The sequence below is a fragment of the Egretta garzetta genome, unplaced genomic scaffold (genome assembly GCF_000687185.1).
Source record: "Egretta garzetta isolate BGI_Z169 unplaced genomic scaffold, ASM68718v1 scaffold286, whole genome shotgun sequence".
NCBI classification, from domain to species: domain Eukaryota; kingdom Metazoa; phylum Chordata; class Aves; order Pelecaniformes; family Ardeidae; genus Egretta; species Egretta garzetta.
This window is the reverse complement of record NW_009260078.1, coordinates 377494-393173: the sequence shown is the minus strand read 5'-3', so window position 1 is coordinate 393173 and position 15680 is coordinate 377494. Positions and strand designations below refer to the sequence as shown.

The 15680-nt window shown below is 38.0% G+C and overlaps 1 protein-coding gene across 1 annotated transcript in view; it reads right to left on the bottom strand.

Moving 5' to 3' along the window:
- Positions 1 to 15680, bottom strand: part of TMEM135 (transmembrane protein 135) — a 183714-nt gene that overhangs the window by 165533 nt on the left and 2501 nt on the right. The window contains exon 3 of the mRNA XM_035896800.1: positions 11836 to 11928. Within this exon, the coding sequence (XP_035752693.1) occupies positions 11836 to 11928 (93 nt within the window). The remainder of the gene's footprint in view (positions 1 to 11835; positions 11929 to 15680) is intronic.

Here is a 15680-nt window from a genome sequence, read left to right as displayed (position 1 = left end):
AGCAGGAACAGATAAGCTTGCAAAATAATGCCAAAAATTATAAAAACAGATCTAAGCAATAAGTTTTCAAAAAAGAAAATGATTACTTTTTGAGCTTAGTAAATACCAGTAGCAAGTCTTTCACAGGAAGATAATGTTCAGGCACATAACTTCATGTCAAAAAATATAGTTTAAGAACCCATGGGCCATCGGGGTTTTTTTACGGAATTTTCTATTTCAAAATTTTAGGTTGTTTAAAGTAGGAAATAGACACTTTACAGGTTGGGAAATTGAAGTTGCTCAAAACTGTGAACACATTACGTGTTAAGTAAAATGGTTGTTTTTTCTTGCAAATACTCAGAATTTGTTGTTCTTAAAAGGAAAGAAAAGAAACTCAATGTGTTCTATGATTTGAACATGTGCCAAAGAAACTGTATGAGAAAACCAGGAAGGGAGAGAAGCCAAAAAGAAAATATATCTACAGTAATACATTCCAGTTAAATTAGTACCAATAATTCTTACTGAGTTTTCAGCTAGTGCAACACAAGATAACATCTGTAGTTTAACTTTTTTTTAACTCTTTTATGCTCTGTTTTATACAGATTTTATTTCAACATTCCCTCCCTCTTCCTCCTCTCCCAGTTTCTCTATGGTGTCGACAGAGCCAGAGTTAAAACAAAGGCTGACCTGCAGAGGGGAAAAAAACTCTTAATTAAAGTGTGATTTAACCCCGCAAGATTCCATGAAGAGATAAAAATCAGATTCCAAAAAGCTTATTAGTTTCATAAAAGGATTGACTAGTAGATAACAGAAGAATAACAAATTAATCAAACCTCAGAAAAAAGAAATGAAGGATTTCCAGCAATTTTTTTTAAGTTATTAACATTCCTCATATAAAAGGTCTATCTAGTGTTAAATAGGGGCCCAAATAACAATTTCTTTGGACTGTTGATCGTAACACAGAATTGTTTTTAATCAGCTCGGTCAATCAAAAAGAAAACACTCAGTTCTTTTCTGGGCGCCTTCTCAGTCAGGATACAACATGTGCTGCTTGGCCGCTCTGTCTGGAAGGTACGCGCGCAGGGCACAAAAAAGCAAATACACTCTTTTTGAGAAATACTGCTTTGGTGATCCTTAGCAGCAGTGGGTCACGTTGCTGAAACATATTTTACAGGCAATCACTACTGTTTCATAACTAAAAGAGGACATAATGGACAGAACTTAATAAAAATTAGGAAGAAGGGCAAGACAGGGCACAGAAATTTCAGAGTTGCAGAGATATGCAATATTCACTGGCCTTGGACATATATTCAGTGTATTTTGGGAGTGAGAAGGACAGGAAGAAGGAGAAAAAAATATCTTACGTTAAGGCTAATACTCTAGCAGACAGCTTGGGGTTGTCCCAACACCAGTGGAAATTCATCCAGGATTTGACCTGTTCTCCGTCACCTTGACCCTCCAGCCCTTCTCAGGCCCAGAGCCATTCACCCACGCCCTGCCTGCACATCCCAAACCCAGCCCACAACAGCTCGGAAAGAAGCAGCTCCTAGAGGCTTCCCAAGAAGCCCCGTGAAATAGCCACCTTTCCCTCCCCAAGTCATATTTTGTGCCCAGTTTGAGACAGTCCATTCCACAATACAAGTTTTTTTCTTAAACTACTGAAATCATCACTTATTTCATCTGTTTCAAAAGACTTAAGCAGCCTAATGCTCTTTTTTCTAGTGTGTCAAACTAGTAGCTATTGTTTTGTTTGCATGTTTAGAGCTAATTTTCTCTTTAGACTCATAATGTTTTCATGATTGTATTTGTGATGGGATTACACTGTTTACAAAATACCTGAGGCAATACGTAAAAAAAACCTAACGGGACAAATCAGTCCAGCTCAAACAAAAGCCTACTGCAGTTTTTCACACGGTGTGATCAACTTCTAAATGCCCTTATGTTCATAGGATTAATCATAGAATCATTTAGGTTGGAAAAGACCTTTAAGATCATCAAGTCCAACCATTAACCTGTTCAGAAACAGCAGAGCAGCTATTCCAAACAGAAGTAGAGTACAGAGTTAAGACTTGCCAACATACAGTGCCACCTGCATTTTTCCCCTTTAGAACCCCTATGACAGCATATTAAGTCATGTTAAAAACAGGCTTCAAATCCAGTTAGGAGCTACGAATTAGTCGTGCAGAAGATGGATTAATGCTGTTAAGCGCGTGCCTACATCCATAAGAGCCTGGAACACAAGGGGTCCCAAGGGACAGCAGGCGGAAGCCAATGTAAACCTTCTCTAGAAAGGTAGGCAAGCCACACGAAAAGTTTGACCAAGAGTCATTTCAACACATCCCTATTAACTGAGAAGTCAGTTCCTGGCAGGACATCAGTATCCAATGATGAACTGTGCCAGATACTACAGACAGACATTAATGTGACATTCCACCTACCAAAGACAGAAAAAAGCTATTGCCAAGTCCAGTTTGAACTTACTATTTTCTAACTTTAAGCTCAAAGATCCAAAATGCCAACGATCGATGTCAGAACATTTTTGCTAGCTCACGAGGAATGAATAACAGACACTGAGGAAGAGCTTAAAAGGAATAACTTACCATTGATGAAGCAAGATGGAGCCACATACAAATTCCTTTGAGTAGACAAAATGATCTTGTACTACCAGACAGTCCATATTGTTTCAGTCTTTCACTAAAGTTGGAGCAGTCTGGATTGCATTGACAGGAACTGGCCCAAATTCATGAGACCTGTTTTATGCCATGGACTCTGTTGTTCCTGCTTTTCAGGCAGACCATCTTTAGAAGAAGGTTTTAACAGCAGACACTTACTTTATCAAAAAGTTTCAATCTGGAGTGGAGGTCATCCGATTACAAGAAACACTATGCAATCCATAGGACTTAAAGGAAATAAAAATGTGTCATTTTCTCTGCTGGGATGTGGAGGGGAGAGGGCAGGAAGGGGAAACAAGATGTTTAACCACAGACACTGCTGTAATCTTCACCACAGAAAACCCTTGCATGGTTAAATACAGCAAATCGTTACCATTCCAGGTTTCCACCTCCACACTTTTCCTGCTGCAGGAGCTAACAACAACGTTAATTCTTTGGGAGCAATGAGGCTACAGGGAAGTGTCACTTCATTTACAGAGCGTTCATAGGTATGGCTCATATGGAAACAAAGATTTAAACTCCTCTCATCTGTACTATCTAAAACCAGTATCCTGCGAGCAGACCTGATGAATATATCACAGAGAAGTTCCCTCAAAGACTTTCAGCCATTCTACCAGAGGCATGGTAGGCATGGATGTTATCTCGCCAGGTAAATGTCAAGCTTTTCATTGCCACGTCAGCCAGCACTATAGACAGCTCACCTAGGCAGCATCTGAAGTTTATCCTATACTAGCAGAATATTTATTATTCCCCCTCTGGGAGCTGCATGTTACACGCAAGCATTCAGACACAGAAGATATATTAAGTGCTTGCGTAAGCCAAGGAAGTCCAAATGAGTGTCTCCTGGATGCTAGTGCTGAGCAGACAGAAGAGAGCAATTAATCCACTGTTTGTGCCATTTGAAGCCAAGTCAGACTTGCAGAATAGTCCAATGCTCAGCAGCAGTCTGAATTTTAACATTTTATCTGTAGGCATTTCAACATGACTATAAGATTTTTTTGAGGGGGTTTTGGGCGTCAATGATGAAAAACAGAATACGAAATTATACTAATACTCAGATGACCAAATCACTTTTACTTAGTTTTCAGCCTGCAAAGTGAACATCTCAAAAAACAGATTTGCCAAAAATGGTCCTTAGAATAATAAAAAAAATTAAACTTGAACTATAATCAAATCTCAGTTACTCATGGAGCAGCGCAGGAAGAGCTAGCTACAGAGTCACCTGGGATCTATCAGAGCCTGTAGCTCGACCTTAGCACTGCTCTTTGTCCATCCAGGCTGGCCCCACATGAACTGACAGAGCTAGTCCAGAGCTTAATGGGTGCTGCCTGTGATGTCTCTGATTATTCATGAAGTAACCTCACAGCTGGTGCTGTGCCTAAGCTGGTAAATCCTCCTGAAACCCAGGGAACTGGAGACCATCAAACAAATGCAACCAAATAGTCCTGCATGATCCAGCTCAGCCCTGACTGTAACGACACTAAGAGAAAATAAACGCAATCTGTACAGTCCCACACAGATGTCTTCAACACATTATCCAGCATCTCCAGAACCACAGCTATATATTTCACATGGCATCTTCCAGTATTCTTACTGTCTGCTTGTGTTATCCCAGAAAATGGGTTGTCGACTATAAAGATGTAGCTGCTCTCCTGCTCTTCCACCTTGTGCAAGACTTCAAGGACCACACAAGCAAGCTGGACCAAATTTTTCCAACACTCGAATGCTGCAGGCTGAAAATTCCTGAAATTTGGTTGCTGAACACTTCTTCAGACATGGTTACAGTTTTTCAGAAGCCTGAGTAGTTTATAACCAAGCTGATTGACTATAAATGCATGCAACTGGAACCAACTGATCCCCAAGGATCAGTCTTGCTGTGTTTACAACTACAGGATTCATCTTACTAACTTTTGCCATCAGAAGTGGATGAAATCTAGCTTAAGACAGTTATCTAGGCTGCCCTTGTAACCAAGACACATAACGGTTATTCACTCAATTAATTGGGAAGAGATGACTGGCATGAAATAGAAACACACATTTCAGATGGTTAGAAAAGTCAATGTGTTGACTGTAAATGCAGAAGTCTAAGTGTTATGCCTACATCTTATGTGCATACACAGAATCACGAGGAGTAAAGGGCAGGAGTGAAGGATAGACTGACTGTAGGAATAATTAAGAGCACAGTATGGGAAAGAGGGTCTTTCTTGCATAAAGAACAAAATTATTTCCACAGTTCATTTAAATACAGCAAATTTAACTCTGCAGCTGCTTTTACAAATGGAGCACATAGTCTACACCTTGCCAGTAACACAGCATCTTTTTTTATGATCTCCAGAGGACATCCTCTTCCTTCACACAGGACTGCTTCACAATCTGGCTACAACTTAAATGACAGTCTTCCCTTCATCCACCAGGCAGGTGACCTTATCATAGAAGGGTATCAGATTAGTTAAACAGGACTTTCCTTTTGTGAACCCACGATGACTGTGCCTGAGGATCACACTGTTCTTTAAATGCCTTTCAGTACTACCCAGTATAATCTTCGTAATTTTTCTAGAAACTGAGGTTAGACTGTAGTTCCCTGGGTCTTCCCTCATGCCCTTTTTGCAGACTGGAACAACACTGACTTGCTTCCAGTCAGCAGGGACCTCCCCAGACTCCTGAGACCTTTGGTAGATGATCAAGAAGGGTCCTGCCACAACATCCCCTACCTCCTTCAGCACTCTGGGGTGAATCCCACCAGGCCCCATGAACATTCAGCTGATACAACTGGTCCCTTATGATTTCAGTGTCCACAAAAGCAAAGTCCCTGTTCCTGCGCTCATGGTCCTCTAACTCAGGGGACTGGTCAGCCCAAGGTCTACCAGTATTACCAAAGACTGAGGCAAAAAGTGCACTGAATGCCTCCACTTTTCTTCGTTCCTATTAGTCAGGTGACCATCTTCAACAAGTATTGGTCCAGTGTTTTCTTCAGACCTTCTTTTGCTATTAGGTATTAGCTTTTGCTAATGTACTTTAAAAAGCCCTTCTTGTTGTCAGATACAACACTGGCCAGTTTCAACTCTAACTGAGCTTTTGGCCTTCCCTGTCCTCCCTGCATATGTGAACCACAGCTCTGTAATCTTCCTGCAGAGCCTGACCTCCCTTCCAGAGATCGTACAGCTTCTTTTTCCTCTTGAGTGCCACAAGGAGTTCCCTGTTCAGCCAAGCTGGTCTTCTGCCCTGCTTGCTTGACTTAGGACACAGCGGAATTGCCTGCTCCTGTGCTTACAAAAGGTTGTTCTTAGAGACTGACTTCGCTGATATTGGTTTAACAGAACACAGTTAAATCAGCTTCAGGAACTTTTTCCAGAATTAACATGTAATGCTATAACAACAGGTGAAAAATAGAAATCTCTTTGCAAATATCAAAGTTATGATTGCCAGGGATATACCCTACAGAGGTCATCAATCTTTCTAGTGTAAAATACCAGACTACTGGGATGGTTTTTTTTTTCCAAACTGGAGACTGAGTGTGTCAGGACAAACAGCATAAGCCAGGTGATCCCATTTCTCAGCAAGACAAATTACTGTAAATTAGAAATACTTCAGCCCTGTGCTGGGGAAGAAGTCCCAGCTCTTACAGCTCCCACTAAGATCCAAAGTCAGCAAGAGATGCTCCTTTCCATGAAAAACATTCCTGAGAGCTGCCAGTCCTGAGCTACCTGCCATTCACAATGTTCCCACAATCACAGCGTCTTCCAGATTGACTCCTGAGCTCCCAGGCAACCTGGAACAGTCAATGTTTTCCCTCCCTCTGATAACAATAGCAGCATCAGCCCCCAAAGCATGCAGCAAAATGTGTTCAAATGTTTACATGCTGTTACTATAAAAACACAGATCTCTCAAACACTGGCTCTCACCAAGGCAGTTGCTGAAGTGCAATGGGTTTTAACATACTTTGGTTTAGAAACAAAAAGCATTCCCATTAACATCTACAGCTTGGCTCCATATTTCACAGTAATAATCACTCTAAAGAAGTAAACCTCCAAAATAATTTGTTTCCCTGCCAGCTCGCCTTACCAGATTATAATACAAAATACTCATGCGAGTGATCCAAACTTGAGGAGTTTTTTACTACAACACAAAAATATGCAAAAAATCAGCCCTCAATGTAGCTTGCTCTCTCAATTTCTTACCTGTAGCAAGTAATACTAAAGCTTGCAAAAACACTTGTGGTGTTAAAAGAGTTTGTGTTAGAAGAGTTTACTTGTTTTGATCACCCACCCCCCCATACTGGTGATTTATAGGTTTCCCTAAACTACAACATCAAACTGAATAATCATAAAACGTTCCGAGAAAGGAAATTGTCACCTCAAGTCTAAATATACTATACTACTATTCAGAAATATATACCAACAAATTTGTATTTGAATGGACAAACTCAGAAAAATGCTGTATTTATTTGCAGTGTATACCTTTTACCATTACTATGCTGCCATATTCTTCCTTTATAATGTATTTAGACGGATGGCATTTGTGGTAAGCAACTAACACCAACAGCAGCTGAATGTTTCTTCAGGAGAACAAACATACAGTCTAAAAATTCCTCACGGTTCTTACACAAATGTTTCTGCCACTTCTCTAAGCAATACATAGCCATATTTTTATTTCCAAGAACAGTAAATATATGTGTATATAGATGTTCCCTATAATGTACACTGTTGCACTATATCACTTTTTAAATGCACACGCTTTAAACATTTTTCTGAGTTAGTATACTGATTATTTTTTTTTTTTATGAAAAACACCCAGTTTTCAACTAAAAACATGTTGACAACAGTCGCCCAGAGCAAGATTTTACAACCAAATTATAAAAGCCCTAAATCTCAAGTTTTATAATACCATCAGTGACACAGACTTAACTGTAGCGACGAGACAGGCGCCGCTATAATGTTAACAGCCAGTATGTAAACATTAATGCAGCCTAAGGGGGGGAGCAGGGGGCAATCCCAGAAGGGTCCCTTCAGAATTGCCACAGAAATTTTAGGTGCCTGTAGTTAAACTTTCTTTGGCTTAATTACTTACAAAGGGCAGGGGTAAAAAAACAAAAGTTAGCCAGGCAGTAAGACAATTAATGTCATTAAAACTAATTGTGTCCCTTCTTAAAGCTTTAGTTATAGATCTTGAAACTCACTAATACATTATTTTTTGAACAAGAGTCCAAAAAACTGAAGTTTGCCATTTAGCTATTAGCAAAACACAACTTAAATGGTTTTGAAACATCAGCACATCCACAAAACACTTAAGAGAGTATCATTCTTTTCCTTGAGAGTAATCGGAGACGTCTTAAATCCAGGCTCTTCACTGAGTTATCAGACTTCTTTGCCTTAGAAATCAGTAAGGTACAATCAGATGTCCAGTAACAGGCTGGCTTCAGCCAAGCCTCAAATCACATTTCAACAGCTTCATTCACAACAATTTTAATGAGTATATTCAGTTACTTCCTTGCCTTCTAAGTGTCTGTGCTTCTAGAACAAGGTAGTACCGTGTCTTTCTAAGCCACGTACCTCCTCCTCTGCTACATGCTCAATTCTTGCTGATAACATTTAATAGATTTTGAAAAAAAAAAAAAAAAACAACAGGAGATTGTAACTGTGACTTACAAACAGAAGCCAAAAGACATTAGCAAAATATTCATTTTCCAAAATTACAAACAAATAAAATTGCTTCTTATCAACAATTTGAAACAACACCTATAGAAATAAACAAGGAGTACACAGGTAAAACAACTCCATACATAGGTTAATAAAATGCATGTAATGATTTCCTAAGGAAGCTTAACGAAATTGATGTAACTGAGTCATATCCCCAATTTTTGAGACATTAACACAACTTTTAATGTCTAACACTAAAAAGCTAAATTCTGTGACAAAAGAATTCCACATTTTTCTTTAATAGGAGATGAAAAAGGTGAAACTGTAAAGAAAATTGTATTATGTGCAAGTGCATCTGTTAAAAGCTTACTTATTATAATACACCCATAGTTACTATGACAATATATACATGAAGAGTAATTAAAATGTTGAAGTCATGGCCAAGTGATCAAAAGGAATTAGAAAAATGTACATTCTAATGAATTGTGTACATTTCTCCAGGAAGAGGGAGTACTTTCCTTATTTGCAAGAACATTTTCTTTGCATGTGAAAACACATAGCACACCAGTAACACAATATTTTTTGTCTCATTTCTCATTTTTCAACACCTCTGCCAGAGCCATAGAGAAAAGAAATAACATGGCAGGACCAACACTAACAACTATTAGAAACCTATGTACTGTATGAGATAATGTAAAGTCAAAATCAGCTGAAATTTAACTCTGTGCCCTCTTAGCATTTCTCAGAGCATCAAACGTAGAACAGCTATGCAGCTAACAGATGTCAGACTGTCATTTATAAATTCTGTGTTGGCCAGTAAGGGCGCTTCCTCCTAATCTTAACAGGCAACCCACACTGCTTGAGAGTACTAGAAAAAGGCAAAAATTCTGAGTTACTCCTATTGGACTAAGGGACTAAAGTCAGAGAATATGAATATGCACATTATAAACACATAATCTGCATTTTTATGTATCTAAATTCAATTATTTTCTAAGAAATAATTCTTATCAAAGCATCACTTAACCATAATAATGTGACTAGATCTCTTCCCAGAATCTCACAGATCATTAATATATACATATACAAAAATGTTTACAAGTTTTTTTGTTCCTCGGCCTTTTCCACAGATCCTAATGTAGTGGCATTTCCTGAGTCTGAAGTTTGTATGCAATGTCACCTCCAGCGAGTGCCACGCAAATTTGCAATTACGTGTTACACAAACTATAATCAAACTAGTTCTGTTACACATTAGAAAACATGCTCCTCCTCAGGATTATAATGCACCTGGACAAGCTATCCATCTCTTTTTCCCATTCTTCCATAAGAATTATAAAATGTGCAAGGCTGGCACACAAGAACAGCAATACTCAGAAGAAAATCTGATTTACAAGCCTGCTGTTCCCAAGTTCAGGACTGACAGGGATGCTGTGCAAGCAAATGCCGGTGAGGTACTTAAAATAGGGTATCCACTTGGGAAGAGATTAAGTGATTAAGTTTGATGTTGCTGCCAGCTGCTAGTAGCAATTTAAAGGGCTAGAGATATGTTTATGAAGTCAGTTTGGGACTTTTTCCCACCTCCACGATTTTTCAATACAATTTGTTGTAAGCTACTCCAGGATATGACTGAAAATGCCACCGTGTCTCCGTGTCAAGCGTCAGCTTCCTAAGAGACTACAAGTCTATTAAAATTTGATTTTGCATGTAACAGAAGCTAGCAAGCAAACAGATGTGAAATGAGAAAGTCATATTTCACTAAGTCTGTCAGCAGCAGCATTTCACACGTTATACAGAGTTAGCATCTGATAACATACCAAACAGCTTCATATTTTAAAAAACCCTAAACTTTCAACTACCTTTTGATGCCATTTAATAATTTTTTTCCATTAATAACAATGAGCCCACATTTTCAGCTGTATGTGTTATATTGCAATACCAACCTTTTTACATTTTATCTGATGCACTGTAACTTGAATTTTTTAGGCAAAATACCTTAGGTCACACAATTTTGGATTCTGACAGAATAAACTTCCAGGAATTAAGTATTTCAGCATTCCTCATTACATACACACTGTACCAATATACCTTGGTCATTGTCACACACCTTTATTTCAACTTTTATTTCTTTCAAATTTCAGATGCTAAATAGCCTGTTAACATGTCAAAACATTCATACATTGCCATTAGGACTTCTAGAAACCCCATTTGACATAAAATTTGTTGCCTACTCTTTTTGTGACACTTAACAAGCTTCGGTTTGCAAGTTTTTCAAAGTTGTTTCACTATTACACAAAAACCTTGTAATGGGTTTGGGTTCACAAGCAGTTTCAACTCTTGACTCACAAATACTCTGAAAGCTACAAGAAACCCCTAGGTGGGCAACCAGCCTGACTTCTTCCCCTTTAATACTATCTAGAAATATTGGAAGTCTGACACACAAAATCCTCACGTTGTAACAAGTCTGTAGGAAAAGTTAAGCTAGTGCTGCCACTGATCAAAGGGAGAAAATGCATTTGCTCTCATCGCAAAACGGCACACAGATACCGACGGCAGCGTGGGAGTCCAAATAACTAGACAAAGTTCTACCAAATTTACCCACCCTCTTAGGAAGTAATTGGACTAAGGTGAAAATCAGTCAGTTAGAAAGGGCGTTAAAAAGATAATTAAATTATTTAATATCTTTACTACAATTATTTTCTCTATAGTTACATTAAATAAAGTGATTAAGAAGTGCTCCCACCTTTCCAGAACTTCTTACACATCCTCAGTCTTCAAAAACAATGGATAATGCATTCGTTTAAAAGGACAGAACCTCGACAATCTTACCTAAAACTTGGCTAGGGCTTTGCTTACTCCATGACAGAAGTTTTGGAATGGGGCCTGACAGTCAGTCAAGAACATGACTTATATGTATTTGAAGTTATTTTGAAATTAACCACTTAAGGAAGTTTCAGATACCCATAGTAACCAAAAGTGCGTTCACATCATCTCTAGTACTAACCCCCCCACCATCTTCTAAAGAGTAATCCCTTACATTACCCTTTTGTCACCTTCTCTACTTTGAATAAAACTTACTAACTAGATGACTTAAAGAATCTCATTCCACGTTAAAGTAAGTAGCTTGTATCAATAGTGAAAGTCATAATGCTTACCAATAGAAGCTGAACTTCAAAACATTAAAACCTTACAACCCAATCCTTCTCTGTGACTAATGGCAAATAGTATTTAAATTGTATTTAAAAAAACACAACTACAGCTTCAGTAGGAAATCCTAAGCAACCAAGATCCATCGGGCAATCCTAAGCAAACCGATTACAGATTAAAAGAGAAAAACAAACCACAAAAAAGAAACTGAATGTTTTAAAGTGGTTTTTTTTCACTGTAGCTTCCTAGATTTAAATCTAAGGTTGCAAAAGGCACTTTCATTTCATATGAACTACATTTCCAGCATTCTGAAACAAAAATACTAAATTGTCAAGTGTCAATCATCAAATGACCAAAACAAGAAGTATTATTATATAAAAATGAAAATCCATAAACACAAGCCATACCTGCTTTTCCTTTCGATGAGAATAGCCATATAAGAAGCAGGTAAAGCAGCACCAAAGCCAGGAGACCAAAAGTAGAATTTTCCAAGTATCTTTCTGAAAATGTAATTTGTACACATATTACACGCAAAGCAATCGAAACATTCATGTAAAACACCATATTTTACTTTTATCGTAAAATTACACATGCTTTATTAAGATTTTGTCCCTTCACATTAATCAAAACTTAGAAATAACCATTAATCACTGTATTTTTATAGTTGGATAGTTCTCAGAGGGGTTCCCAAAGTGCTTCATAAACACTGAACCCCTGATATATTTCATTAACATATCCATTTCATTTAAAGGATTACTTTGCTTCGAAGAAAGCAGTGCTTTCAAGAGATGTTCCTGAAAAGTTGCAGATATTAATTACAGAAAAATCTTCTAAAAGAACCTATAGTTGCTCCTCTCTCTGCTACTTGTCCAAGTACATCTTCAGGAAGATGTGCCTTGTGGCATGTAGGGATGCCATCAGGTGAGCCAGAAATCAAATCAAATTATTATCATATACGTCACACTCCAAAGAGATAGTCAACTGATGCTAAAAGAGTAACCCACTCATTTACAGTAAGCCAATAAATCAATCTGTACGTTACAACTGGAAGCAAAAGTGACATCCCAGTTCTATTAAGGTGGAAAAGCTCTCATTTTTTTGCAACAAGATCTGGATTTCACTCAGAGTCCACACAATTTCAACTATCAAAATTCCTCCAACAATAACAGTTGAAAAAAATAGTTACACAAATGACAATATCTAAGAAAATATTTCTATAAATTGGTCACTGTTAAAGGAGGAAAACAAAAATGCATGTCAGACACGATGTCACCAACCACATTTGGTCTGTTCAGGACACCTGCACCTTCAAACTAATTCAGATTGATCACAGAAGCAAACAACAGTCAGGCAGACATGAAATTCAGTAGCATGATAATAAATGTACTTCAATTACACCGATCCTGCTCAGCTGATAAGCACTACCAGCTGAGGAAAACAATGTTACAATGGAGTCTACCCTTCCAAAAACACAGCGAATAAAATACAACAAAAACAAAATGGCAAACAGATACAGGGTAGAAAAGGAAATTTTCTTAGATAAAATTTCATGTTGACAACACAGAAGAGAGAACAAAGATAATTAATCAACAGCATCCGATTGGCTCACTTTCTTTCTTGCTGTAAAAGACATGATCAGCCTCATTTCATACTTCTCCTGCAAAAACAACATTACCAGTGAGCAATGCCAGCTTATGTTCATAAGTGAAAAGAGACCCAGGGTATCAGCAGCAAGTGATGTAATGGCAATTACACACACCACTCATTCCCACGACTGCAAGAGGATAATTTCTCAGGATGACAATGCCAAATGCTGCAGCAGCTAAAGTTTATTATAAGGACTCTCTTGGAAAGCAATTACTGTATGAAGTTTCAGAGAAGCCATTTTAAACATCTTAATAAGTATGAACACATCTTACCAGACACACCTGTTAAGTAACAGAACAAATGTCTTTTCTGTGGGAAAGAAACGGGAATTTGTTCTTTTGGCATGGTTTAGAATCCCTCTACGAATGCTTACATGTTCAGTTTGATAAGATTTCAGAAACAACAATATATTTTACATAATAAAACCTAGTGGAAATTAAAATGTCCAATCAGTAAGCGAAACATTTAAACTTCTGCTAAAGTAAATGAAAACAAGTTTTTGTTATTATTTGCATGGTTATTTTCACATGGTCTATGCTTAGAAATTGGTATGAGAAATATGAGTTCTTTCAGGTTATGCATCTAATTCCTCAGTATACAACTGTATCCAAAGCTCAAAGGCTGGTTGATACATTAAGGTTGAATCTAATTAAGCAAGCTAATGTAAAGCTGTACATGGACAACCTTAATTACTCTAGCTGCTAGACTAAAAGAAGCATGTTTTCATGAGGTTTTGCATTTAATAAAACCGAAAACCTAAAAATCACACCTTTCATTTAACAGAGTCAACACTAGAGCCTAGCACTTCCATCTGGCACTCAGACAGATGTAGTCTTCTTCTGGATCTCACCAGAGGAAAAGACTACAACCCCCAGCTGGCCTGTCACACATCTGCAACGGAGACCATCAGCCCCACTGCTCTGCCAACAGAGCCGTCTGCTCATACTCCCTAATTCACTTCAAGAAAAGAAAAGGGGTGGAAAGAAAGAAACAAACAAACAAAAAGGGGGAAAGAAAAAAAATTGGCTTGATAATCCCCTCTAGAATGAGAGCATCTATATACAGCCTAAGCCATTGCTGATATTGGATTTAGATGTTTTTGAAATTTTGCTCACTTATGAAATGGTGACAATATTAAACAAAGCCTGAAATTATTTTAATTGCACTTTCTTGCCTTAAGTTTTACATCCTTGAAAATACTTGCAGCGGCTTCAATTTTGGTGGTTTTCTCTAGCTGAAAGGAAACAAATACTGCAAGAGCATCAAAAAGCCATATTGCCACAAGCCAATTCATTGACAATTACATTTTGTATTTAGGCCTTCCAATTGTTACTGGATGACTAAGATGTATTTTCAGTATACAGTGACTGAAGATTCACTGGGTCTTTGGTAAAGGTATGAACAGATGAAGCGGTCACTTTATCCAGGACACCCTATATGCCTGCCAACACATCTCCTCCCCGGTGCTACAAAAGAAGGAAACAGGCAACTCTTCTCAAATCAGGACTTGTGCAGGTAAATACGAAGCTAACATGTCCAGCTACAAACCCTTTAATCTGTTGCTTTGGACTAGAACTCCAAGGGGGTGAGATCAGTCAGCTCCATGGGGTTGCTGGACAATTTTGCTTCTGAGTTATATATTCCTCCTGCTATAACACCTTCCAACCAAAAAGAGATTCAAAAACTGCAGTATCCATCCTATTGTACAAATATACCTCATCCAATCTCTCATCACTAGCTAGAATGAGATTAGAGAGCATCTAGGTCTCCAAAGTCTCAGACAATCTCTTTGCATGGTTGCAAATCAAATTCAGAAATACTCAGGCCACAGTTATGCAGAACACCATAGAGATACTGATATTTCTTTGATGGACTAAAACATACAATACCAAATCACATTCTGGGCTAGAATATGACATGCAATTACTTCTCCTGATACGCTGTATCACACAGCAATAAATTCAAGGAATCATACAAGTTCAAACAAAACTTTAAAAAAAACAAATATGAAAAAATCCACACGAATTAGTTAAAAAAAAGGAGCGAAGTCTCACATTTCCATCCTCCATCACCCACCCAACAGCAGATGAGAGAAGGAAGCTTATATGGCTCAATCTGCAAGACAATGTTGATATTAAGTACATTCCAAGTGAAGGATTTGTCAACATTACAATCTTAGAAGCTTATGGGGGTGGGGGCGGTGGGGGGGCAGGAGAGGCATACAGCACTCAACTTGTAAAGATGTCATGTATTTACACAGCTTTCTGTCTTATTCACATTTTCTCTCCAAATAACACTTACTCAGCTCCTTGACCACATTAAAGTACTGAACTGACTTGTTCAAAGAACCTGTCCATGACAACTCTCAAACACCTTCCTAATTAATAGCTTGTTTAAAGCCCATCCCTGTATAAGGACAAGACTGCTTTTTTCCTCTCAGTGCATTACTTTGCACTTTTCTCTATCAAATTTTGTGATTTTAATCAACAGATCTTTTTGAAATGAATCACAGTCAGTTTTAGATTTCCATATCCTAAATAATTTCATATAATCTCTCACACTGTTCATCCCTTTTTCCAGATTCTTCTTTAATATTCATCAGAAA